The following is a 25,858-nucleotide window of genomic DNA, read 5'->3' on the forward strand; positions in this document are numbered from 1 at the left end:
GAATTCTCCCAGCACAGGCAGGGATTGGTGGCACAGCTTTCTGTGGAAATGAATTCAGAAAAAAAAAATCAGCTCCAAATTCTTTTCTAGCCACGCATCCTGGAGCAGGATTGAATGTTTTAGTTCCAGGAGGGGAAAAAAATGTTGTGAAGTGTGAGTAAAAAGTAAAGCCCAAGTGCTCTTGTTTGGGAAACTGATAGATTTTAATGGGAATGGAATTTTTTCCTGCTGTTTCCCAGCCCCTGCCCTGAGCCCAGAGGGGTGTGACAGCTCTGGGATGAGTCATGTGGACATTCCCCACTTTCCTTGAAACCAAGAGCTTCGAGAAACGAAAATAAATAAAATTAGAAAGCCCAGATTTAAAAATAGTGCCGAGCTGATGTAGCTGCAGCGGGCTCCGACTCCACCTGGGCTGGCTCGGGGTGCTGCAGCCTTCCCTGGGCTCCTTTTTGGGGCAGGCTGGGTTTGTTTTGGCAGAACCCACAGCTCCTGCTGGGCTGGGGCTGCCCTGGCACCCAAATTTACCAGTTCTGTTCGAGGGGGGGCTTGTGTGGAGAGTTTGGGGATCCAGGTTTCCACCCCATGAAACAGAGCGAGGAAAATGGAAATGGATAAATAATGTGGGCACTTTTAAAGCTTCAGGACAGGGGACATTGCCACCCTGGAGGTGGCCACAGTAAAGGCTCAGACAGGCTTGGGAGGGTCTCACTGAGGGCTTTGCCTGCCTCAAGAGCCCCTTTTTTGATCTAAGCAAGAGGAAAAAGGGAAGCTGAGGGCTGTGGGAGCCTGGAATGGGTGGGGAGGGGTCCCAGAGCTCATCCAGGACACCTCCCACCAGCCCAGTGTGAAGGATTGGCTGTGCTGGATAATCTCTCCTGCTTCTCCTGGCATCAGGACCCCCCCATGGGAGGGGTGCAGACCCCCAGGTCCAGCCTGGAGTCATTCCTGTCCCCTCAGGATGAGCAGGACCACCTCCCCCTCCTGCTCTGCCATCCTGCCTGGACCTGGTCACCCCCCGAGCCCCCTGAGCTCGATCCCCACCTCTAATCCCAGCTGGAATTTCCCCTCCCCTCTCTCCTGCAGCATTTTCTGCTTTTCTGGGGATTTGTGCAAGCTGCTGCCCTGGGACCCAAACACCCCCAGGGCTTCTCCTCCCCTTCCTGAGGATTAGGGCCTGATCCAGTTTTGATTCAACCCCTGCTTTCAAACCCCCCTTCTCCAGGTCTGACTTTGTGTCTGCTTTCGGTGTTTTTGGTGGCTAAAGTTTCCTGAAAGGAGCAGTTCCCCCTGGAATTGCTGTGAGCAGGGCTGGGGGCCGTGCCTGAGGAAGGAGCTGCTGGCTTGGGCTGGGGTCACTGTCCCCTGCGGGTCCCCTGGGAGCAGAGTGCCCCCCGAGCCCGCAGATCAAACAGCCCCGGGCAATTAATTCCAATTCCACTGCCGGGAAGCGGCAGCCACATCCCGGGAGACTTTCCCCCTCATTAACCGACTTGAGAAAGGCAAGGTGGGAGAGGAAGGAGGGGAAGAGTCCAGGTTTTCCGGAGGGATTGGTGCCAGGTGGAGCCTGCTGGGTGTGAGAGAGCCTCAGTGCCCTGGGCCAGGAGCCACAAACCCCCAGCAGGGCCAGGGTTGGGGTCGGGGGGCCAGGCTGAGGCAGGGATGGATGGATGGATGGATGGATGGATGGATGGATGGATGGATGGATGGATGGATGGGAGAGATTCCATCGGGAACGGGCCCTCGGGAGCTGCCTGAGAGGTGGCACATTTTGACTGTGTGTCTTCTCCCTGTCCCTGTCCATTTCCCTCTCCCTGTCCTTGTCCCTGTCCCTGTCCCTTTCTCTCTCCCTCTCCCTGTCCCCATTCCTGTCTCTCTTCCTGTCCCCGTCTTTGTCCCTCTCTGTTCCTCTCCCTGTGTCTGTCCCCATCCCTGTCCCCATCCCTGTCCCCTGCTCTCCCCATCCCTGTCCCTGTGGTATCCCATCCCTCTCCTGTCCCCGTGCTGTCCCCATCCCTGTCCCATCCCTGTCCCATCCCTGTCCCCATCCCTGTCCCCATCCCTGTCCCATCCCTGTCCCCATCCCTGTCCCCATCCCTGTCCCCTGCTCTCTCCATCCCTCTCCCCTCTGTCCCCCTGTCCCCTGTGTCCGTGTGTCCCCAGACCAGCGCCTGGGCACGTGTTTCTCGGCGCTGCTGGGCGGGCGCTGCGCGGGGGAGGTGCCGGGCCAGGCCAGCAGGATGCAGTGCTGCTGTGACTCGGGCCGCTGCTGGGCCATCGGCCAGACCCCCGAGATGTGCCCCGTGCGGGGCTCGGGTGAGTGACACCGCATATATATAATATATATATATATATATTATACATCATATAATATATGATATAATATATTATATCATATATTATATAATAGATATGATATGATACGATATGATATTATATTACAATTATATACTAAAACTATACCAAAAAGAACACAGAGAAAAGGATCCATCAGAAGGCTGGAAAGAACAGGAGAGGAATAACAAAAGCTCCTGACTCCCAGAGAGTCTGAGCCAGCTGTGATTGGCCATTAATTAGAAACAGCCAACATGCACCAGTCACAGATGCCAATAATCCCTCCTGGTCCTTCTGCCTCATTCCCACCATTTCCCTCTCCCATTCCCATCATTTCCCACTCCCATTCCCGTCATTTCCCACTCCCATTCCCATAATTTCCCACTCCCGTTCCCATCATTTCCCATCCCATTGCCATAGTTTCCCTCTCCCATTCCCATCATTTCCCTCTCCCATTCCCATCATTTCCCACTCCCATTCCCATAGTTTCCCTCTCCCATTCCCATCATTTCCCACTCCCATTCCCACCATTTCCCACTCCCATTCCCACCATTTCCCACTCCCATTGCCATAGTTTCCCTCTCCCATTCCCGTCATTTCCCACTCCCATTCCCATAATTTCCCACTCCCATTGCCATAGTTTCCCTCTCCCATTCCCATCATTTCCCATTCCCATCATTTCCCACTCCCACCATTTCCCTCTCCCATTCCTGCCGGGGATCCGGGCTCTGCTGCCACAGCCCTGTTTTGTTTCAGACGAGTACCGCCGGCTCTGCATCGAGGGGCTCCCGGTGGTGCCAGGCTTCCCCGGGAACTTCCCAGGAATTCCTGGATTCGGGCCCAACGGGGTCGGGCCGGGGCTCAACGGGCCCGGGGGCATCGGCCCCAACGGGGCGAACGGACAGGGCGGGATCCCGGGGCTGCCCGGGATGGGCCCGGGCAGCTCCAGCATCGGTAATTCCCGCCTTTGTCCCGGCTTTGTCGCGGCTGCCCAGCCCCAGGGCGGCTTCCCCGGGGCTGGAATGCCGCTCCCAGCTGGGCACAGGGCTGGTCCTGGCTCGGGGCACGGCTGGGATGTGGCACCCATGCTGAGCCCGCGCTCAGATCCAGCGAGGCTGGGTCTGGTCTGGAGTCGCTCCCTGGTTCCCAAAAGCTCTAAATAGGAATGGAACTTTCCCATCACCACCTCAGTCTCATCCTGCCCACCTTGGACCACTCTGACATCCCCCCAGAGAGCTCCTGGGACATCCCAGGGGTCCCCAACCCTCCCTGTGCCCCCAGAAACTGGACAGGTGCTGTCTCCTATTCTGACATCTTGAAAAAGGAGTACCTGGCTAAGCAGGAATGCAGTAGACACAGTCCTGCTGTCTGGATGTATTTTAAAGAGATTTACTGTGGCTGCAGGCAAAGGAGAGACAACTTTCAATATTCCACTAAAAGTATTTGCATCTAAAGTATGTTCTTCTCATCCTGCTCACAGCCAGGAGAACAATTGGTTTGTAATGCAGTCATAAAGATTTGCTGGCAGTATAGATTAAAGATTTGCCCCCTGTCCTGAGCCCTGGGGACATTCTGGGGTTCCATAACCCTTCCTGTGTCCCCTAGGAGCTGCCACCCCATCCTGAGCCCTGGGGACATCCTGGGGCTCTATAACCCTCTGTATTCCCTGGGAATTGCCATCCCATCCTGAGTCCTGAGGACATCCAAAGGCTCCCCAACCCTTCCTGTGCTTCCCAGGAACTGCTCACAGCAGATGTCCCAGATTTGCCACCCCATCCTGAGCCCTGGGGACATCCTGGGGCTCCATAACCCCTCCCAGTGCTTCACCCAAGGGCTCCCCAACCCTCCCTGTGCCCCCCAGGAACGGCCACCCTGAACCAGACCATCGACATCTGCAAACACTTCACCAACCTGTGCCTGAACGGGCGCTGCATCCCCACCCCGTCCAGCTACCGCTGCGAGTGCAACATGGGCTACAAGCAGGACGTCAGAGGGGAGTGCATCGGTGAGCAGGGGCTGCTCCCAAGCTCCCAGAGCTCCTCCAGGCTGCTCTCCCAGCTCCTGGGCTCTGCTGTGCCTCGGGGTCCCTCACAGGGGGGGTTTTCTTCCCCTCACAGATGTGGATGAGTGCTCGAGCAGCCCCTGCGTCCACGGTGACTGTGTCAACACCCCGGGCTCCTACCACTGCAAGTGCCACGAGGGCTTCCAGAGCACCCCCACCAAGCAGGCCTGCATTGGTAAGGGCTGTTGCCCCCTTTTTGGGGGGTGGCAGAGGGGTCAGCAGAGCCCCTGGCACTAAAAAAGGTTGTAAGGGTGAAATGCAGGGCTGGGTGTGGGGTGGGATCTCTCCAGGAGAAGTTTTCTCTGCTTTGGCTTTCCTTCAAATTTTCTGGCGGCAATCAAGGGAGCTGCAGAGTCCTCCCCAGGAGCAGAATTCTGTTGGGAGAAATTCGTTTGACAAAAGGGGGAATTCTGGGCCACGTTGGTGTGGAGGCAGGATTCCCAGCGAGGCTGTTCTGCCAAGGGGCTGCTGCAGGTGAGGGAGAGATGGGAAGGGACTGTTCCACCATGGGAACAACGAGCAAAGGCAGAGTCCCATGGCAGTGCCCAAGCTTTGAAATGTTCATTTTCTCCCTTCCTGACAAAGTGGCTTCCAAAGGCTGCCCCACTGCTCGGCAACGTGAAAAGATTCCGATTTCCCAAGTGGGATTTTTGGAGACGAATTCCTGTGCCTGAGGGCACCTGCCTGGGTTTCTCACGGGGGGGGGATATCGAGCTGGGACCCCTCCTGTCTCCCCCTGCTGCCACTTTTTGGTGCTTGCCCTGCAGACATTGACGAGTGCATCATGAACGGGGTGATGTGCAGGAACGGGCGCTGCGTCAACACCGACGGCAGCTTCCAGTGCATCTGCAACGCCGGCTTCGAGATCACCCCCGACGGCAAGAACTGCGTGGGTGAGGCTCCCGTGGCCTCCAGCTCCTCCTCCCCGCGGTGCTGTCCCCCAAGGACAGGGCTGGGAGGTGTTTCCGTGAGGGTGTTGTGCTCCTGTGGGGTTTGGGGTGCAGGGGAGCAGCAGGGCTGGGGCTGGAGCAGCAAAGGTGACCCTGGGCTTGCAGCTGGTGCTCCTGGAGGTTCCCCCTCCACCTCCCCCTCTGCTTTGAGGTGCAGCACCCACAGTTTGGCCATGGGATGGGGCACGGGGGGCTTTGGGGCAGAGCTGCAGCTCTGGGGTGCTGTCTGTGCCCCCAGACCACGACGAGTGTGCCACCACCAACATGTGCCTCAACGGGATGTGCATCAACGAGGACGGCAGCTTCAAGTGCATCTGCAAACCCGGCTTTGTGCTGGCCCCCAACGGGCGCTACTGCGTGGGTGAGTGACCCCCAGTGGGCTCTCACCACCCCCAGCCCCTGCCCACCTTCCTCAGGGCACCTGTGAGCTCCTCAGGGCACCTGTGAGCTCCTCAGGGCAAGGGGAGCTGAGAAATCCAACGGTGTGGCCGGGCAGCTCCTGCTGTGCCGCCAGAAATTGTGCCTTTGTTGGAGAATGGGAAAAAGGGGAAAGGTTTGCATGTCCTGAGCCCCTGTCTGTGTGTCCTGAGCCCCTGTGTGTCCTGAGCCCCTGTCTGTGTGTCCTGAGCCTCTCTCTGCATGTCCTGAGCCCTGGTCCATGAGTTCTGCCTCCGTTCATGTGTCCCAGTCCCCTCTCCTCATGTCCCAGCTGTCTCTCCCCGTGTCCCAGCCCGCTCTCCCTGTCTCTCAGCCCCTCTCCCCATGTCCCAGCCCTCTCTCCCCATGTCCCAGCCCCTCTCCTCATATCCCAGCCCTCTCTCCCTGTCTCTCAGCCCCTCTCCTCGTGTCCCAGTCCCCTTTCCTCATATCCCAGCCCTCTCTCCCCGTGTCCCAACCCTCTCTCCCCATCTCCCAACCCTCTCCCCGTGTCCCAACCCTCTCTCCCCATCTCCCAACCCTCTCTCCCCATGTCCCAGCCCTCTCTCCCTGTCTCTCAGCCCCTCTCCCCGTGTCCCAGTCCCCTTTCCTCATATCCCAGCCCTCTCCCCGTGTCCCAGCCCTCTCTCCCCATCTCCCCACCCTCTCCCCGTGTCCCCCCACCCCGATCTCACCCCGTTCCCCCCCATCCATGCTCAGACATCGACGAGTGCGAGACGCCGGGGATCTGCATGAACGGCTGGTGCATCAACACCGAGGGCTCCTTCCGCTGCGAGTGCCTGGGGGGCCTGGCCATCGGCGTGGACGGCCGCGTCTGCGTGGACACCCACATGCGCAGCACCTGCTACGGGGGCATCAAGAAGGGCACCTGCGCCCGCCCCTTCCCCGGCGCCGTCACCAAATCCGAGTGCTGCTGCGCCAACCCCGACCACGGCTTCGGGGAGCCCTGCCAGCCCTGCCCGGCCAAGAACTCGGGTGAGGGCACATCCGTGGGGGGGTTTGGGCAGCTTGGAGAGATGTGGGAGGGGGGAAAAGTGTGCCACACGGTCAAAAAATGGAGAGTGGGTGGCCAAAAGTGGTGCTGGCTGCTGGAAGTGGGAGTATCGGCATTAAAATGTACAAGGTGACAGCAGCAAGGCTGGGAGAGCTCAAGGGGAGTTTGGGCAGCACTGCCAGGCAGAGGTGGGATTGTTGGGGTGTCTGGGCAGGGCCAGGGGTTGGGCTGGATGATCCTTGACCCCAACCACGGCTTCGGGGAGCCCTGCCAGCCCTGCCCGGCCAAGAACTCGGGTGAGGGTGCACCCGTGGGGTGGTTTGGGCAGCTTGGAGAGATGTGGGAATGGAGAAAAGTGTGCCACACGGACAAAAAATGGGGAGTGGGTGGCCAAATGTGGTGCTGGGGTGCTGGAAGTGGGAGCAAGGGGAGTTTGGGCAGCACTGCCAGGCACAGGTGGGATTGTTGGGGTGTCTGGGCAGGGCCAGGGGTTGGGCTGGATGATCCTTGGGGTCCCTCCCATCTCAGCTCTTGTGTGATTGTGTTGCATGAGCATAAACAGGCCTAGAGCTGCCCCTGTGACAAACAGAATTAACCCCCCGGGGGGTCGAAGCACTCAGCTCAGTGACCCTCCCCGTGGGGAGTGTCCAAAATTGATGGCTCTGTTGTGTTCTGTCCCCAGCGGAATTCCAGGCTCTCTGCAGCAGCGGCATCGGGATCACGGCTGATGGCAGAGGTGGGTGCAGGATTCCAGAGGGATGTGCAGGATTCCAGAGGGATGTGCAAGATTCCAGAGCGATGTGCAGGATTCCTCAGGGGCATGCAGGATTCCTCAGGAGCATGCAGGATTCCTCAGGGGCATGCAGGATTCCACGGGCACATCCCACAGCTGCTTTTCCTGGAGCGGGGATGGATCTGTGGGAGCTGTGCCAGGAGAGGCTGGGCTCCCATCCCTGCTGTGATGGGAATGAGCAGTGGGACCCTCCTGCTTGTATCCCTCCTCTGCTCTCCAGCTCCTCCTTGGGGTGTCCCAGGCAGAGGGAGGTGACAAACTGTGCTGCCAAGGGGCTGCTTTGAGTTCCAAGAGGTGCCAGTGCCAGCCCTGGGCAGTGCTTGGATCAGCAGGGAGAGCCCAGAGCAGCCAGCAGCCAGGGCCCTGCCAAGCTTGCAGAGGGAAGGAGCCAGAGGCAAAGCCCCGGTGGCTCCTCGGGCTCCCATCCAGGGCTCTGTCCTGGCCAGAGGCAGTCCCATGGGAATGAGGAGACTCTTTCTAGCAAGGCCATGCTCTGGTCATTCCACCCCTGCCTGGAGCCAGGGCTGCACTCAGAGCTCTCCAGCTGGGTTTCCCTGGATGGAGCTGAGCTCCAAGAGCGTGGGGACAAAGGCCAGCAGTGCCTGGGCAGCCGTGGCCATCTGGCACTGCGGGGACCCTGCGGTGCCAGCACAGGCTGCCTGGGCTGGGCGAGGCTGGGGCTTGCCAGGGGGAATCTCTGCCCTGGCACCGGGGCTTGGCTCCAAAAGAGCAGAGGAAGGGATGCCCCAGCAGGGAAGGGACAGTGCCCACCTGGCTGCCACCCTGCTGGGTCACTCGGTGATGAACCCAGGGGTAATTCAAGGGCTTGAGCTTGGTACTGGGATGAGGAAGACTCTGGGATGTCTTGACATAAATCTGGGTTATCCAGCCCCTTACCCAGCTCTCTCCTCCTGAGCTCAGAGCCCCAGGCTGGGCCAGGACGGGGAGGAGCTGTGGCTGCCCCATCCTTGGACTGTCCAAGGCCAGGCTGGACAGGGCTTGGAGCAGCCTGGAGTGGTGGGAGTGGAACGAGATGGGCTTTCAGGTCCCTGCCAACCCAAACTGTTCTGGGACTCTGTGATTCCTGCAGCAAAGAGCCAGGGGTGGAAGGTTTCTGTCTTTGCATTTGCTGGGCTCCAGCTCACGTGCCTCTTTTCCCTGTCAGACATCAACGAGTGCGCCCTGAACCCCGACATCTGCCCCAACGGGATGTGCGAGAACCTGCGGGGCAGCTACCGCTGCATCTGCAACCTGGGCTACGAGTCCGACCCCACGGGCAAGAACTGCGTGGGTGAGTCAGGGCTGGCACTCAGGGGTGCAGGGAATGCAGGGGGTCAGTCAGGGCTAGCACTCTGGGGTGCAGGGGGTCAGGGTTGGCACTTCTGGGCTGCAGGGGGTCAGGGCTGGCACTGCATGGGTGAGTCAGGGCTGGCACTCTGGGGTGCAGGGGGTCAGGGCTGGCACTGCATGGGTGAGTCAGTGCTGGCACTCAGGGGGTGAGTCAGGGCTGGCACTTCTGGGGTGCAGGGGGTGAGTCAGGGCTGGCACTTCTGGGGTGCAGGGGATGCAGGGGTGAGTCAGGGCTGGCACTTCTGGGGTGCAGGGGATGCAGGGGTGAGTCAGGGCTGGCACTTCTGGGGTGCAGGGGATGCAGGGGTGAGTCAGGGCTGGCACTTCTGGGGTGCAGGGGATGCAGGGGTGAGTCAGGGCTGGCACTGCGGGGTGCAGGGGGTGCAGCAGGTGTCAGGCACCTCCAGGAGCTGCTGCAGCACCTGGTCCCCTTCAGCACCATCCAAATCCTCCCCAGGAGCTGGACTGGGGGGAGAAGGGGAAGGGTGGAAGCCTGAGAGCTCATGGGTTGGGATAGGGAGAGTTCAGTGGGGAAAGGAAAACAAGGAATTCGTTCCCTGCTCCTCGTGGGCAGGGGCAGCTCTGATTTGTGCTCTGGGAGCAGGGGCAGGACCCAGGGAATGGCTGGAGCTGTGCCAGGGGGGTGGGATGGAGAGCAGAGGAAGGTTCAGGGGTTTGGGATGGATCAGGGAGATGTTCAGGGGTTTGGGATGGATCAGGGAAAGGTTCAGGGGTTTGGGATGGATCAGGGAAAGGTTCTGGGGTTTGGGATGGATCAGGGAAAGGTTCAGGGGTTTGGGATGGATCCCAGGGAAGGTTCTGGGATTTGGGATGGATCCCAGGGAAGGTTCTTCCCCCAGAGGGAGCTGGGCACTGCATCCCCCAGGGAATGGTGCCAGCCCAGCCCTGCCAGGGCTGCAGGAGCGCTGGGACCGCTCTGGGATGGGCTGGCATTGTTGGGGTGCCTGTGCAGGGGCCGGGGTTGGATCTACCATCCCGTGGGTCCCTCCTGTGTCTGCGCGGGGGAAATTAACCCTTGCCAGCCCAAAGCAGCTCACGGGTGCCACGTCTGCCCCCAGATGTGGACGAGTGCAGCGTCAACCGGCTGCTGTGTGACAACGGGCTGTGCAGGAACACCCCTGGCAGCTACACCTGCACCTGCCCCAAGGGCTTCGTGTTCCGCACCGAGACCGACACCTGCGAAGGTACCGGGGCAGGAGCCAGGGCTGAGCTCCTGCCCGGGGCCAGCCCCGCTGCAAATCCCTGCCTCCCTCCCCTCTGCGCCGCAGCAGCCGCACCGCCGGGGTTCAGGGGGTTTGAACTCATTTTTAGGGGGTTTTTTTCTGTGGTTTTTGGTGATGTTTCACACTGGGTTCAAAGCAGAGTGGACACCTGACCCCAGAACAGCTGAGCCTGGAAACCAGGGCAATTTCCTCCAGGGCCACAAAATTTGAGCTTGAGGCCTGACCGAAATTGCAAGGTTTGGGGAATTGGATTGAAAGGCTGTGATTTGGAGGAGGAGAAATGGTTTCCTGTGCGCAGAGGCCTCAAATATTTGAGAACTGGCACTTTGAACACGAGTGCCCCAACCACCCTCAATCCAAATAATTTTTTTTTAAATCTTGTAATTTTTTGTATTGCTTTTAGGGCTTTCTATATTACATGTTTATACCTATAATTTATATATTTATATGGAATTTTAATATAATTTATAATTTATTATTTCTGTAATATATTATGTCATATTTCTTACATTCTATATTATATTATTATACAAGATATATAATATATTATATATAATATAATATACAGTATACAATAGATAGTATACAATACCTAATATATAATATGTATAATAGATCATATATCATATATGATTTATATAATATATGTAACATGCCATATATGTCATATATTTATTATATACCATATATTGTATTAGTATATGATATAGTATTTTTATGTTCTATATCACATTATTATATCACAATATATTTATATATTACATACTTTATATTTGTATATATTTATATACTTATATACTTATATATTTATATGTTTATATATGTATATATCTATATATTTATACACTTATATACTTATATATTTATAGATATATCTATATATTTATATACTTATATACTTATATATTTATAGATATAAATATATATTTATATATAAATATATTTTAACACATTTTAAATTTTATTTTTCTATTTAAAACCATATAAAAACCAATTTAAACCCACCACTCTTCACTCTCTGTGCTCTCACCTCCTCCAGTTTGTGCCCCCAAGGCCGTGCCCCTGTCACTCCCCCCAGTGACCTCTGTCCCCTTGTCCCCTGTCCCCGCAGACATCAACGAGTGCACGTCCAACCCGTGTGTGAACGGGCTGTGCCGGAACAACGCCGGCTCCTTCGCCTGCGAGTGCTCCCCGGGCAGCAAACTGGACCCCAGTGGCACCATCTGTGTGGGTGAGCAGGGCCAGCTCCTGCCAGGGTGGCACTGCCAGCGTCGCCCTGCGCCGTCACCTGGCCTGGCACCGGGGCCGGGATTCCACAGGGCAGGGATGGAGGGGATGCTGGGGGGGAATTCCTGCCTGGGAGGGTGTTGGGGCCCTGGGATGGGATTCCCAGAGCAGCTCTGGCTGTCCCTGGCTCCCTGGCAGTGTCCAGGAGCAGCCTGGGACCAGGGAAGGTGCCCCCATGGCACGGGTGGCACTGGAAGGGTTTTGAGGCTCTGGGGACCAGCCTGGTTTGTGGGAACAGCCTCATCCAAAGGGATCACTGACTCCCAGGAGCAGTGGGGAGGGACAGCTCTTCCCAGCCGCCTCTCAGGGCTTCCAGGCCGGGGCTGGGGGCACGGAGCAGCCCCTGAGCCCCCGCTGTGTCCCTGCAGACAGCATGAAGGGCACCTGCTGGCTCAACATCCAGGACGGGCGCTGCGAGGTCAACATCAACGGGGCCACGCTGAAATCCGAGTGCTGTGCCACCCTGGGGGCAGCCTGGGGCAGCCCCTGCGAGCGCTGCGAGATCGGTGAGCCTCTGCCAGCCTCTGCCAGCCTCTGCCAGGCTCTGCCAGGCTCGGGAATTCCCGAGGAAATGCTGGAGTGGGGATGGAGATCAGGAACAGGGGAAAATCCCCAGAGGGTGCTCGGGCACTGCCAGCGCTCTCAGGGACAGGGTGGGGTGGGCGGGGTGCTGTAGAGGGTCAGGAGTTGGGCTGGATGATCCAGTGGGTCCCTCCCAGCTCTGGATATTCCATGATTCTGTGGGAAAGCTGGGAGGGTTTCCTTGCTGACATCCCTGTCCCTTGCAGACACCGCCTGTCCCCGGGGGTACGCCCGCATGAAGGGGGTCACCTGTGAAGGTAAGAGTGCTGCAGGAATGGAAAACTGCTTCTCTTGGCAATGTGATCTTTGTTCTCCTGCCTCTCTGAGTCTTGGGGGGATCTCCACTCTCTGGCCCTTTGTCTGTCTGTGTGTGTCTGTGTGTGTCTGTGTCTGTCTGTGTGTCTGTGCCCCGATCCTGGCTCTGTTTCTGCCCAGTTTTCATGGGTAAGTTGCCCCTTGGAGCCCGGTGGGCAGCTCTGGGCTGCTCCCAGCTCCTCCAGGAGCCCCTTGAGGCCCCCCTGGCCGTGTCCCCGCGCCATCCCTCACCATCCCTCCCCCTGTGCCACCCCACAGACGTGAACGAGTGCGAGGTGTTCCCGGGCGTGTGCCCCAACGGGCGCTGCGTGAACTCGGCCGGCTCCTTCCGCTGCGAGTGCCCCGAGGGGCTGACCCTGGATGGCACTGCCAGGACCTGTGTGGGTAAGGACGCCTCCTCCACCCGCATCCTGCCCTCCCAGGTGCTCCCTCCCCACCAGGAATTCTTGGGAATTGAGTCGTACCTGAAAGACCCCAAAAAAAACCTCCCAGCTGAAGCAGAGTTCTTTGTCCCCAAGTCCAGCCTGTAACAGCATTGTCCTCTTGGGTGGGTTTCAGGAGTGGCCAGATAACCTCAGGGGTTAAGGACATGGCCCCACAGCCCCAAAAAAACCCCTGGGCACCCAGTGCCACACTCTGCCCTTTGCAGGGGCCACCTGTGCTTGCAGCACCGTGTTTGAGAGAAGCCTGGATGTGGCACTCGGTGCCACGGGCTGGGTGACAAGGTGCAGTTGGGTCAAGCTGGACTCCATGACCTCAAAGGTCTTTTCCAACCTAAATTCTGGGGTTCTGTGGAGCTCCCTCCTCTGGCCCTGTTGCCAGCAGTCTGTGCTGTGGAATCCCTGCCCAAAAAGCTTTTCTCACCCCTGTGTTGGAGAACACCCTGTGAGCTTTGCACCAAGAATGACACAAGAACAGACAAATGACCCAAATGCAAAAGGAGAAAAAAAGGCTTTGTTACAAAAGAATCTTCAGTTTTTATAGACTGATACATTCCACTTGATTGGCTAGCTAATAAAAAACACCTTTCTCACACACCGTCCTTGAGAAGAACAGGAAAACAAGGTGGAAAAACACCTTAAAACAAGTTTTTGTTCTGTCAGAGTCCCATCTGTTTTCAATTGAATAATTCTTGTGGAAAAACCCCTTAAAACAAGTTATCACATTCTTACAACTCCCTAAAAATTCTCACAAGGCACCACTGTGGGAAACCCTTGCCATTTCTCTCTCCCTCCCTGGCTGGCACCCACTACACCCCATGGCCAAAGCCACCTCCAGCCCGTGTGTTATTACAGGACACGAAATAACACAGCACAGACACGTAGCTCTCTCAAGGGTAAAAAGAAAATTTTAAACTTCTGACTCCAACATTTATAGATTTCCAAAAGCGACAGTGGATTGGAGGGTGGCAGTGCCACCTCTCCAACAACACTGGACAAACCAACCATCCACCAAATTTCTCCTCCACGAAAGAATGCAAACCAATAAGTTATTTACATAAAGCGTGCGAGAAAGTTCTTTACAAGAACACAAACACCAGAAGGCTTAGGAGAATTGAATCAGGATGACAAGGCGGAGGCGGGCAGCCAAGCCGCGCTGTGTGCTGTGTCCCCAGACGTGCGCGTGGAGCAGTGCTACATGCGCTGGGACGAGGACGAGTGCACGGAGCCCCTGCCCGGCAAGTTCCGCATGGACATGTGCTGCTGCTCCGTGGGCTCGGCCTGGGGCTCCGACTGCGAGGAGTGTCCCCGCGCCGGCTCCGCCGAGTTCAAGGCGCTGTGCCCCCGCGGGCCCGGCTTCGCCAACCGCGGCGACGTGCTCTCGGGACGGCCCTTCTACAAAGGTGAGGCTGCTGCTGCGGCTGGGGGGGGGCTCAGCTTGGGCCGGGGGGGTTCATGGAGAGCCAACCCTGTCTCTGGTGCCCCTCAGATGTGAACGAGTGCAAGGTGTTCTCCGGGCTCTGCACGCACGGCACCTGCAGGAACACCATCGGCAGCTTCAGGTGCATCTGCGGCAATGGGTTTGCTCTGGATGCTGAGGAGAGGAACTGCACAGGTGAGGGACCCCCCCACTCTGGGCTGTTGCTGCTGATTTTGGGGGGCTCAGCGGGGTGGGGATGCCCAGAGGGGTCCCTGCCATGGGGAGGAGCCAGGAGCAGGACCATGAGCAGGAGCATCAAGATCAGGGTGGATGGGGTTTGGAGCAGCCTGGGACAGTGGGAGGTGTCCCTGCCCATGGCAGGGCTGGCACTGCGTGGGATTTAAGGTCCCCCCAACCCAAACCAGTCTGGAACTCCGTGATTCCACAAGGCTCCTCCTGCCTGTGGGATAAAGCTCCTGCCTGTGGGGTTTATCTCCTGCCCCAGGGCACAGCAGAGCTGCGGGAATTCCTTTGCCTGCTGCTCCCTGGTGTGCCTGCAGGCAGCCCAGCGCTGGCTGTGGCCCTGCTGGTGGCCTGTCCTGCCCCAGGGCCTGTCCTTGTCCCCAGACATCGACGAGTGCCGCATCTCCCCCGACCTGTGTGGGCACGGCTCGTGCGTGAACACCCCGGGCAGCTTCGAGTGCGAGTGCTTCGAGGGCTACGAGAGCGGCTTCATGATGATGAAGAACTGCATGGGTGAGCAGGGCTGGGCCCCCCGGGGCACCTCCTGACCCTCCTGGCACAGGGCAGGGCCCTGGCACAGGGCAGGGCACAGCCAGAGCTGCCCAGCTTCCCAAACACTGCACTGATCAATCCCTCCATGGGGAGCTCTGTGCCCCCTTCCAGCCTCTCAGTTCTAGGGGCTCCCTTCCTTCACCTGCCCTTTTAACCTCCCTTTATCCTCACACAGTTCCTTCCAGCTCCTCCTGTCTGCCCAAGGCTTGTTTTTATTCTGTCAGAGTCTCATCTGTTTTCAATTGAATAATTCTTGTTTGGAGCTTAAAAAATCCCATCAGTGACCTCAGTACCTCAGTTTGTCTCCAACAGCTCAGCCAGACTCCTGCTGTCCTCTTAATTCCTGGCATTCCACGTTCCTGTCCTCTGTCCAGCCAGACTCACTTGTCTCACTGACCTGCTCTTAATATTCTGCTTTGGCTTGGACTTTCAAACCACTTCAAGCCATGATTCAACACCATTTATTTATTTTTCATGTTTTATTCTCTGTGCTCTTTAAAATAAATCACTGCCCCTGGCAGGGGCTTTGTCTTTTCCATACAATTTGTAGCGTGGGTTTCCACAGCTCCCACTGATCATCCTCCTCCTCCTGCTCCATTTCTGGGATCCTGGGAATGTCACAGTCCTCACCCATGACCTGCTGCCTTCTTGCAGTAGTCAGATTTCTAATCTTTATAGGAGGATATAAATTTCATTGTTCTTTTTTGAAATTTAATGCTCACTCTTACTTGTCCAAGTCCACTTTATCCTTTTTTTCTGGGTGACAGGGAGCTGAGTCATCTCACCCCAAAGGGGGTGGTGACGTTTTGTCATTCCCTGTGGTCAAGGATTAACTTCTTCCCACCTGTGTTTGGCAAAAGAATTTGGCTTCAGCCTCCTGAGGGAGGAATTCTTTCCAGCCTGGGATTCACCAGGAGCAGGCTCCCACTGACCTGGGGGTGTTTGGTAGGGCCCTGTCACCCCCATTTTCAGGTGTGTCTCAGCCCTCTTTACCTGAAAATCTCATCAGTGTTTTAGCCAAGTCAGGGAAAATAACCCATTCTTAACTTCAGTGCTGGAGTCAGGAAAATAAACATGAGAGGAAAATGAGATTTTAAAAATATATCCAACCTCAGTCCCTTTCTCTGCTGTCACTGAGGGGCTTTGGGCTCTGCTGAGGTCGAGGCATGAGCTGGGGTCTCCCAACACTGAGACTCCAACCAGGAGACCACTGGAGCCCCTGCCCTGTTAACCCTGTGATATTCCCTGTTCTGGGATCCCAGCCCTTCATTCCCTGCCCTGTTAACCCTGTGATATTCCCTGTTCTGGGAGCCAAGCCCTTCATTCCCTGCCCTGTTAACCCTGTGATATTCCCTGTTCTGGGATCCCAGCCCTTCATTCCCTACCCTGTTAACCCTGTGATATTCCCTGTTCTGGGAGCCCAGCCCTTCATTCCCTGCCCTGTTAACCCTGTGATATTCCCTGTTCTGGGATCCCAGCCCTTCATTCCCTACCCTGTTAACCCTGTGATATTCCCTGCTCTGGGATCCCAGCCCTTCATTTCCTGCCCTGTTAACCCTGTGATATTCCCTGCTCTGGGAGCCAAGCCCTGCACCCCCTGCCCTGTTAACCCTGTGATATTCCCCGTTCTGGGATCCCAGCCCAGCTTTCCCTGCCCTGTTACCTGTGTGATATTCCCTGTTCTGGGATCCCAGCCCTTCATTCCCTGCCCTGTTAACCCTGTGATATTCCCTGTTCTGGGATCCCAGCCCTGCACCCCCTGCCCTGTTAACCCTGTGATATTCCCTGCTCTGGGATCCCAGCCCACCTTTCCCTGCCCTGTTAACCCTGTGATATTCCCTGTTCTGGGATCCCAGCCCTTCATTCCCTACCCTGTTAACCCTGTGATATTCCCTGCTCTGGGAGCCCAGCCCTGCACCCCCTGCCCTGCTACCTGTGTGATATTCCCTGTTCTGGAAGCCAAGCACAGCTTTCCCTGCCCTGTTAACCCTGTGATATTCCTCATTCTGGGATCCCAGCCCTTCATTCCCTGCCCTGTTAACCCTGTGATATCCCCGTTCTGGGGTGTTCCTCCAGTGGAGAAGCCTCTGGAAGGCACCAATCCCATTTTCCTGTGCAGACATCAACGAGTGCGAGCGGGACCCGCTGCTGTGCCGGGGCGGGATCTGCATGAACACCGACGGCAGCTTCGAGTGCATCTGCCCCCCTGGGCACGAGCTGACAGCCGAGGGCAACACCTGCATTGGTGAGGGGCACAGCAGGGACTCCCCCCAGGGAGAGCTCCTGCAGGGCTGTGGGGATCTCCTGCCTGTCCCCTACATCCCATCCCTGGAGGTGGCCAAGGGCTCGGAGCAGCCTGGGCTGGGGAAGGGGTCCCTGCCTGTGTCCCTGCCCATGGGTGATCCTTCAGGTCCCTGCCACCCAAAGCCTTCTGTGCTTCCATGATAAGTGTGTCCAGCTCATCCAAGAGGAGCTCATTCCAAGACCAAAAGCTCCTCCAGACCGAGCTCATTCCCAGCGTTTTGTTGCGTTGATGTCGTTCATTGTGCTGCTCCCTTTGACCAGAGGGACAAATCCAGTTTGGACACCCAGGGCTGGGCACCAGGTGATGGCCTGAGCAGGGCTGGCTGCTCCAAGTGCTCTTGTCCCCTCAGACATCAACGAGTGCTCCCTCAGTGACAACCTCTGCCGCAACGGGCGCTGCGTCAACGTCATCGGCACCTACCAGTGCTCCTGCGACTCGGGCTTCCAGGCCACGCCAGACAGGCAGGGCTGTGTGGGTGAGTGCTGCTCCAGAGGCTCCTTCCAGCACCTTGGGATGAGCCCAGAACCCTCCCAGACACACAGGCAAACAGGGAATGTCCTGGCTGAGTGACAGCCAGATCTGTGCTGCTGGCACAGGGACTGTCACCGGCTCTGAGGGCACTGCCAGGGGCTGGGCAGAGGGAATGAGGTGTTCTCTTGTGGCTGGGGGAGATTTGTGTCCTCTTCTCCCACTCAAACTGCTGCCTGGGCCCTCGTCTGTGCAGGGCCAGGGGTTGGGCTGGATCCCTGCGGGTCCCTCCCAGCTCAGGGCACTGTGTGGTTGTCCCCAGACATCGACGAGTGCACCATCACCAACGGGGGCTGTGACACCCACTGCTCCAACTCCGAGGGCAGCTACGAGTGCAGCTGCAGCGAAGGCTACGCCCTGATGCCAGACAAGAGGTCCTGTGCAGGTCAGTGGCCACCTTGGCTCTTGCAGGTGCTGCCCCAGGGGATCTCTGTGTCCCCCACAGCTGGCTCCAGAATGAGGGTGTCTCATTTTTAAGTCCCTTCCAGAGAAAGGACTCTTTTTCCTGGATGGATGATTTTGCTTTGCACTGCCACATCCAGCCGCTCACAATTTGGGATTTCCTCCTTCCCCCTCGTGCTCCAGCTCTCATTGTGTTCACCTTGGCATGGTCTCCCCTCTGTGCAGATATTGATGAGTGTGAGGATAACCCCGAGATCTGTGACGGGGGGCAGTGCACCAACATCCCCGGGGAGTACCGCTGCCTCTGCTTCGACGGCTTCATGGCATCCCTGGACATGAAGACCTGCATTGGTGAGGCCCTGGCTGTGCCCTGGGCGTGTCCCAGCTCTGCCTCCTGTCCCCAGAGCCACCCTGGGGTCCTCGGGGTGTCCCATGGGTGGTTTTGTCCTGCAGATGTGAACGAGTGCGACCTCAACCCCAACATCTGCCTGCACGGCGAGTGTGAGAACACCAAGGGCTCCTTCATCTGCCACTGCCAGCTGGGCTACTTCGTCAAGAAGGGAACCACGGGGTGCACAGGTGGGAGCTCAGCACGCCTGGGGGTGAGAAAAAACAGGAAACCCCTCCCAGAGCTGCCCTGGAGAGAGCCCCACCCCGGGGTGCTGTGTGGGGGGTGCTGTGGGATGTGCTGGGCAGGCACAGAGGGCCAGGACCCACCAGCTCCCAGGGGATGGCCAAGCCAGGAGCTTGCCCTTCCTCCTGCACGTTTGCCAGGGCTGAGCTCCTCAGCTGCAGGGTCCAACCCCAGGCAGCCTCTCCCCCAAACCGTGGGAGCTGCGGGTGCCCAAACCCCGGAGCGGGATCAGCTCAGGCTCAGCCCAGGCTCAGCTCAGGCTCAGCCCAGGCTCAGCCCTGCTGTCCTGGGGGAGCTGAGCCGTGCCAGCCCTGCTGTCCTTCCTCTGCAGACATCGATGAGTGTGAGATTGGGGCCCACAACTGTGACATGCACGCGTCCTGCATCAACGTCCCCGGCAGCTTCAAGTGCAAGTGTCGCTCGGGCTGGCTCGGGGACGGGCTCAAGTGCAACGGTGAGTCCTCACCAGGGCAGGGACATCCCTCTGCAGGCACCTGGGAGGCTGGGCTGGGCTCCCACTGCAGCACCAGGGCGTGGAGGCCTTCAGCCTGGAGGAAAGGAGGCTCAGAGGGGACCTGCACAACTCCCTGACTGGAGGGGACAGGTTGGGGGTCGGGCTCTGCTCCCAGGGGACAACAGGACAAAGGGGAATGGCCTCAGGCTGGGCCAGGGGGGGTTTAGGTTGGCTATTGGGAAAATGTCTTCATGGAAGTGTCCAGCTCTGGCCCAGCCACCATCCCTGGAGGGTTTAAAGCCATGCAGATGTGGTAGTTGGTGGCGTGGTCAGTGGCTTGGCAGTGTCCTGGGGTGGCCATAGAGGCTCTCAGGGATGTATTGAAGCCTCCAAGTGCCCAGACAGTCTCCTGGGCCATTTGTGTGCCCCTGTAGCTGCTCAGGCTCAGGGCAAAGCCAAGGAAAGGCCAGACTGGATGGGCTTGGAGCGACCTGGGCTAGTGGAAGGTGTCCCTGGGGCTGGAACTGGGTGATGACTAAGGTCCTTCCCACCCAAACCACTCTGTGCCTCCACAAGTGAGCCCAGCTTATCCAGGAGCCCAAGATGCATTCCAGGTTAGCCAGGCCAGGCACTGACAGGCTGTTATCCATGCCTAGACCTGGATGAGTGTGCAACTGAGGAGCACAAGTGCAACCTGAACGCCAACTGTGTGAACACACCTGGCTCCTACCGCTGCGCCTGCCGCGACGGCTTCAACGGCGACGGCTTCTCCTGCTCAGGTGAGCCCAGGCTGGCAGAGCAGCGGGGCTGGGACAGGCACCAGCCCCTCTCCTGGCCTGAAAAGACAGCTGTCTGCTTGAGGAAGGCAGCAGCCTCCACTGAAATGGGAAATGTAAACCCCCTCCCTCCGAGCTGTTATAATTTTGAAATTAAGGGGTTCACGGGTAAAGATGTGGGAGCAGGAATAACAGTACTAGGGAAATTAAAAATATAAATGTAATAGTGCAAACAAAAAAAACCCCAAAAAACTGCTGACAGAGTCAGAGCAGGAGCTGACCCTATGTGTCAGGGTGGTGGCACAGCCCCATGCCATGGTGGCTCAGCCCTCCTGCAGTGCCAGCTGTGCTTCTGCTGGAGCAGGGATCCTGCACAAGGGGGGAGTTTTCCTCTGCAGCTCCAGGGCTGCTGGAGATGGGCCTGCTCTCCCTCTGGGAATGCAGGGCAGGAGAAAGCTGCTCCTCTGGGAATGCAGGGCAGGGGAAAGCTGCTCCTCTGGGAATGCAGGGCAGGAGAAAGCTGCTCCTGTGGGAATGCAGGGCAGGGGAAAGCTGCTCCTGTGGGAATGCAGGGCAGGAGAAAGCTGCTCCTCTGGGAATGCAGGGCAGGAGAAAGCTGCTCCTCTGGGAATGCAGGGCAGGAGAAAGCTGCTCCTCTGGGAACGCAGTGGGCAGAGGCTGCTGGAGTGTCCCAACCCTCAGATTGTATCCAGGCAGGAATGCTTAGCTCCTCCCCCTGGGCAGAGCATCTCCCAATGGGATGATGGAATTTGATCAGCCATGCAGGGACACACCCTGGCCATGAACAGAAGATAATTAATAATTAATGGCCCACTAACAGAAGATACCTCATGGAGGGAGGACTGGATGTGGAAGAGATAAAGAAAACTTCCCAGTTAACAGGAGATAGCTGCCCCACCTCTGACAGAGGAAATAGAACACACACACAACCTTTCAGTCCAGGACAGCCCCTCTGAGCCACCAGCCTGGCGGGGTGTGCCTTGGCACAAAGCACAGGGCAGCCCAGTCTGTGCCACAGACAGCTCCAGCAGGGATCCAGCACCTCCTGCAGGGGTCTGGGGAGGCTCAGGGCCATGGCAGGAGAGGGTGGGCAGGCTCCTGGGGTCGCCTGGGCTGGCCGAGGGCAGCCCCCAGCCCTGTGTCCCTCCCTGCAGACGTGGATGAGTGTGCAGACAACGTGAACCTGTGTGAGAACGGGCAGTGCCTCAACGCCCCTGGCGGGTACCGCTGCGAGTGCGAGATGGGCTTCAACCCCACCGAGGACAGCAAGGCCTGCCAGGGTGAGTGCCCGGCTCTGACCCGCTCCTGGCCCTCTCTGTCCTCTGCTGGCACCTCCTGAGACAGAGCTGAGCCAGAGCCCAGCACCTGCTGGTGCCAGGCCCCTGAGGTGCCACCTCTGCCACTGGCAGCGGTTCGTCCCCAGCCTTCAGAGAGGTTGGGCTGAGCCTGGATTCCTGCAGAATGGAAAACCGGGAGAGCAGGGGTGAGGGGAGAGGGTGGGGTGGCCCAGCTCCCCCAGGAGATTGTCTCAGATGGCACCAGCACCATCCTGGGCTGGGTTGGTCACAGCTGGGCAGGAGGTGGGAGCAGCAGCAGCCTGTCCTGGCCCTCTCCCTGCCACAGCCTGTCCCCAGCTGTCCCTGTTTTGCAGACATTGATGAGTGCACCTTCCAGAACATCTGTGTCTTTGGCACCTGCCAGAACCTGCCCGGCATGTTCCGCTGCGCCTGCGACGATGGATATGAGCTGGACAGGAGTGGGGGCAACTGCACAGGTCAGGGCTCCTGCCTGCTGCTCGGGGCCCTGCTGGGCTCAGCTGGCCCCATCCGTGGCAGCCTCAGAGCAATCCATGGTCCCTGAGGTGTCTGTGCTGCTGGGGTGGCCAGCAGGGACAGCTGGGGTGGCTCTGCTCCTCCTCTGGGCAGGGAGGTGAGGGTGGCACAGGGCAGGGGGTGTTCTGGGGGGGGGTACACCTGGGCACAGAGCTCAGGCTGGGCTGGGCTCTCCTGGCAGCGCTCACCTTGATCCTCAGTGTCCATCTGTCCGTCCTTTCAGACATCAACGAGTGTGCAGACCCTGTGAACTGCATCAACGGGCTCTGTGTCAACACCCCGGGCAGCTACCTGTGCAACTGCCCCCAGGACTTCGAGCTGAACCCCACGGGGGTGGGCTGTGTGGGTGAGTGAGACCTCCCAGCCACCCAGACCCACCCTCGGGGTCCTTGGTGGCCCCGTGGAGCTGGAGATGGACACGAGGAGGGTGGCTGTCCCTGCCTGGCTGTCCCTGCCTGGCTGTCCCTGCCTGGCTGTCCCCCGTGGGTTTAACCCTGCAGCAGAACCCACGTGCTGTCGAGTGTGCCCCAGCTGGTGTCACTGTCACCGCTGTGGGTGCCCCTCTTGCTGCAGCCATGTTGCTCCAGGGCAGCTCTGGAGCTGTTTTATTCCCTGGCAGTGCCCAAGGTCAGCTTGGATGGGGCTTGGAGCAGCCTGGGACAGTGGGAGCTGTCCCTGCCCATGGCCAGGATGATCCTTCAGGTCCCTTCAGCCCACACCATTTGGGATTCCATGATCCCAGCACAGGGCCCCAGTAACCCCCAGTTTTTCCTTACCCCTGGAAGATTTCCCACTCCTTTGCAGCCCATGGCAGGGTGTGGAACGGGGTCACCTTCAAGGCCCCCTCCATCCCAAACCCGACCCCATTCCTCCAGCACCCCCAAGCTCTCCAGGGGAGCTGTGCTTGCTCAGCAGCCCCGTGTGTGTGCAGATACCCGCGTTGGGAATTGCTTCCTGGACACGCAGGACCGAGGGGACGGGGGCATCTCCTGCAGCGCCGAGATCGGCGTGGGCGTCACTCGGGCCTCCTGCTGCTGCTCCCTGGGCCGTGCCTGGGGCAACCCCTGCGAGCTCTGCCCTCCAGCCAACACCAGTGAGTGGGGAACAGCTTGGGGTGGACACGGGTGGGAAGGAGGGGAGAGGGGCAGGGTGGCTCCCTGATGGATCCTCAACCCGGACTGGAGGTGCTGAGTCTGGGATTTGCTGCTCTGTCCACCCAGGGCAGGACAGAGGTGGAGAGGGATGGGGGAGGCCAGGCTGTTGTGTCTGGGGGGGTCCAGGTTGGGATGTTTCCTTCCCAGTGCAATGAGCTGGGGGGGAATGTGGAATTCCCCCTTGGAAGGAAGCTTGGGATGGGAAGGAGGGGAGAGGGGAACGTGGCTCCCTGATGGATCCTCAGCCCGGACTGGAGGTGCTGAGTCTGGGATTTGCTGCTCTGTCCACCCAGGGCAGGACAGAGGTGGAGAGGGGTGGGAGAAGCCAGGCTGTCGTGTCTGGGCGGGTCCAGGTTGGGATGTTTCCTTCCCAGTGCCGTGGGTTGAGGGGGAATCTGAAATCCCCCTTGGAAGGGAGGGCAGGCTGTGGGATGGCTCGGCAGGGGATGGGGATGGAGCTGCTCCATGCCAGCCCATGGCTGCTCCTGCCGGGCTTCTCCTGGCTCTGCCCACCCTCCTGCTGCCCCTCAGCCCCCTGCCCTCCTTTCTCCACAGCCGAGTACAAGACCCTGTGCCCTGGGGGAGAAGGCTTCCGGCCCAACCCCATCACTGTCATCCTGGAGGGTGAGTTAGCCCTGATGCCACGGCCCTTCCCGAGGGGTGCTGTGGGACCCCAGCCCTGTGGGGACCCTGTGCCATGGCCTTGGTGCCCGCTGACCACCAAGGGATGGACACAAAGTGTGGCTCCCCTTGGCCGTGATCCAGAGCTGGGCTGAGCTCTCTGCAGCTGGGGGTGGCACAGGCAGTGAAAATGTGCCACTGCTGCCCCTCCTCAGACATTGACGAGTGCCAGGAGCTGCCAGGGCTGTGCCAGGGCGGGAACTGCGTCAACACCTTCGGCAGCTTCCAGTGCGAGTGTCCCCTGGGCTACTACCTCAACGAGGACACCCGGATCTGCGAGGGTACCGGGCACAGGGCTGGGGACAGGGCTGGCACCTGCCACAGGGGCTGGGGACAGGGGTGGCATCTGCCACAGGGGCTGGGGACAGGGGTGGCACCTGCCACAGGGGCTGGGGACAGGGGTGGCACCTGCCACAGGGGCTGGGGACAGGGCTGGCACCTGCCACAGGGGCTGGGGACAGGGTTGGCACCTGCTCCAGGGGCTGGGGACATGGCTGGCATCTGCTCCAGGGGCTGGGGACAGGGCTGGCACCTGCTCCAGGGGCTGGGGACAGGGGTGGCACCTGCCACAGGGGCTGGGGACAGGGGGTGGCACCTGCCACAGGGGCTGGGGACAGGGCTGGCACCTGCCACAGGGGCTGGGGACAGGGGTGGCACCTGCTCCAGGGGCTGGGGACATGGCTGGCATCTGCTCCAGGGGCTGGGGACAGGGCTGGCACCTGCTCCAGGGGCTGGGGACAGGGGTGGCACCTGCCACAGGGGCTGGGGACAGGGGGTGGCACCTGCCACAGGGGCTGGGGACAGGGCTGGCATCTGCCACAGGGGCTGGGGACAGGGGTGGCACCTGCCACAGGGGCTGGGGACAGGGCTGGCACCCTGTGTGTGTGCCAAGGTGAGGACAGTGTGTGCCAGCTGCCCCAGGAATGGTTGGGGACATCCCTTCCCCTTTCCTTTCCACGTCCCCTCATCACAAACCTGTCCCCAGCCTGGTCCCCCGTGCCAACCCCACCCATCCCTCGTGCCAAGCCTGCCTCCACCCCTCCCTGTGCCCTTCTCCACCCATGCCCAGTGCTCTGCCTCCTTCCTCCCACAGACATTGATGAGTGCTCTGCCCACATCGGGATCTGTGGCCCTGGCACCTGCTACAACACCCTGGGCAACTACACCTGCGTGTGCCCCCCCGAGTACATGCAGGTCAACGGGGGAAACAACTGCATGGGTACGGCCCTGGCATCGTGGGGAGGGCTCAGATCTCTGGGGAGGGCGCTGGCACTGCCATCCCAGAGGGGCTGTGCCAAGGGGATGGGGCAGAAGGGCTGGAGACAGGGATTCAGAGCTGGGTGATGGCTTGGGCTCCATTTGGAGGTCTTGCCTCCCATTCCCGGGGCTGGCAGTGCCCTTCCCAGGGCTCAGTGCCCTTCCCAGGGCTGGCAGTGCCATCCCAGGGCTGTCCCAAGCCTGGCACTGCCGTTGCAGACATGAGGAAGAGCGTTTGCTACCGCAACTACAACGACACCTGCGAGAACGAGCTGTCCTTCAACATGACCAAGAAGATGTGCTGCTGCTCCTACAACATTGGCAAGGCCTGGAACAAGCCCTGCGAGCCCTGCCCCACCCCTGCCAGCCGTAAGTGCCCCCAGAGAGTCCCTGTGCCACCCCTGCCCACTGTAAGTGCCCCCACAGGCTCCCTGTGCCACCCCTGCCCACTGTAAGGGTCCCTGTGCCACCCCTGCCCACTGTAAGTGCCCCCACAGGCTCCCTGTGCCACCCCTGCCCACTGTGAGTGCCCCCACAGGCTCCCTGTGCCACCCCTGCCCACTGTGAGTGCCCCCACAGGCTCCCTGTGCCACCCCTGCCCACTGTAAGTGCCCCCACAGGCTCCCTGTGCCACCCCTGCCCACTCCAAGTCCTTCCCATGTGATCCCTGTCCTGTCAATTTTCCCATTTTCCCATGGCATTTGGGGCATGGACACCAACAAAAGGAGCAAGGGGAGCGCTCTGGAGGTGCCTCCATGCCCAGTGGGCACCCCCCTGGTGCCCCTGAGCCCCCAATTCCTGCACTCTTGGCCC

At 59.0% G+C, this 25,858-nt stretch overlaps 1 protein-coding gene across 1 annotated transcript in view; it reads left to right on the top strand.

Moving 5' to 3' along the window:
* LOC135284767 (fibrillin-2-like) overlaps positions 1–25,858 on the top strand; it is an 80,736-nt gene that overhangs the window by 34,871 nt on the left and 20,007 nt on the right. Inside the window, exons 10-41 of the mRNA XM_064396461.1 lie at positions 2,161–2,313; positions 3,088–3,285; positions 4,193–4,336; positions 4,449–4,568; positions 5,161–5,286; positions 5,582–5,704; positions 6,481–6,756; positions 7,458–7,511; positions 8,734–8,859; positions 9,998–10,123; positions 11,274–11,393; positions 11,818–11,955; positions 12,238–12,288; positions 12,605–12,730; positions 13,962–14,189; positions 14,276–14,401; positions 14,834–14,962; positions 17,121–17,246; positions 17,656–17,781; positions 18,097–18,219; positions 18,462–18,587; positions 18,690–18,815; positions 19,202–19,324; positions 19,981–20,103; positions 21,276–21,401; positions 21,773–21,895; positions 22,177–22,299; positions 22,885–23,046; positions 23,663–23,731; positions 23,944–24,069; positions 24,882–25,007; positions 25,265–25,414. Coding sequence (XP_064252531.1) covers positions 2,161–2,313; positions 3,088–3,285; positions 4,193–4,336; positions 4,449–4,568; positions 5,161–5,286; positions 5,582–5,704; positions 6,481–6,756; positions 7,458–7,511; positions 8,734–8,859; positions 9,998–10,123; positions 11,274–11,393; positions 11,818–11,955; positions 12,238–12,288; positions 12,605–12,730; positions 13,962–14,189; positions 14,276–14,401; positions 14,834–14,962; positions 17,121–17,246; positions 17,656–17,781; positions 18,097–18,219; positions 18,462–18,587; positions 18,690–18,815; positions 19,202–19,324; positions 19,981–20,103; positions 21,276–21,401; positions 21,773–21,895; positions 22,177–22,299; positions 22,885–23,046; positions 23,663–23,731; positions 23,944–24,069; positions 24,882–25,007; positions 25,265–25,414 — 4,242 coding nt within the window. The remainder of the gene's footprint in view (positions 1–2,160; positions 2,314–3,087; positions 3,286–4,192; positions 4,337–4,448; positions 4,569–5,160; positions 5,287–5,581; positions 5,705–6,480; positions 6,757–7,457; positions 7,512–8,733; positions 8,860–9,997; positions 10,124–11,273; positions 11,394–11,817; positions 11,956–12,237; positions 12,289–12,604; positions 12,731–13,961; positions 14,190–14,275; positions 14,402–14,833; positions 14,963–17,120; positions 17,247–17,655; positions 17,782–18,096; positions 18,220–18,461; positions 18,588–18,689; positions 18,816–19,201; positions 19,325–19,980; positions 20,104–21,275; positions 21,402–21,772; positions 21,896–22,176; positions 22,300–22,884; positions 23,047–23,662; positions 23,732–23,943; positions 24,070–24,881; positions 25,008–25,264; positions 25,415–25,858) is intronic.

The sequence above is a fragment of the Passer domesticus genome, chromosome 21, assembly GCF_036417665.1.
Source record: "Passer domesticus isolate bPasDom1 chromosome 21, bPasDom1.hap1, whole genome shotgun sequence".
In the NCBI taxonomy this organism is placed as follows: Eukaryota; Metazoa; Chordata; class Aves; order Passeriformes; family Passeridae; genus Passer; species Passer domesticus.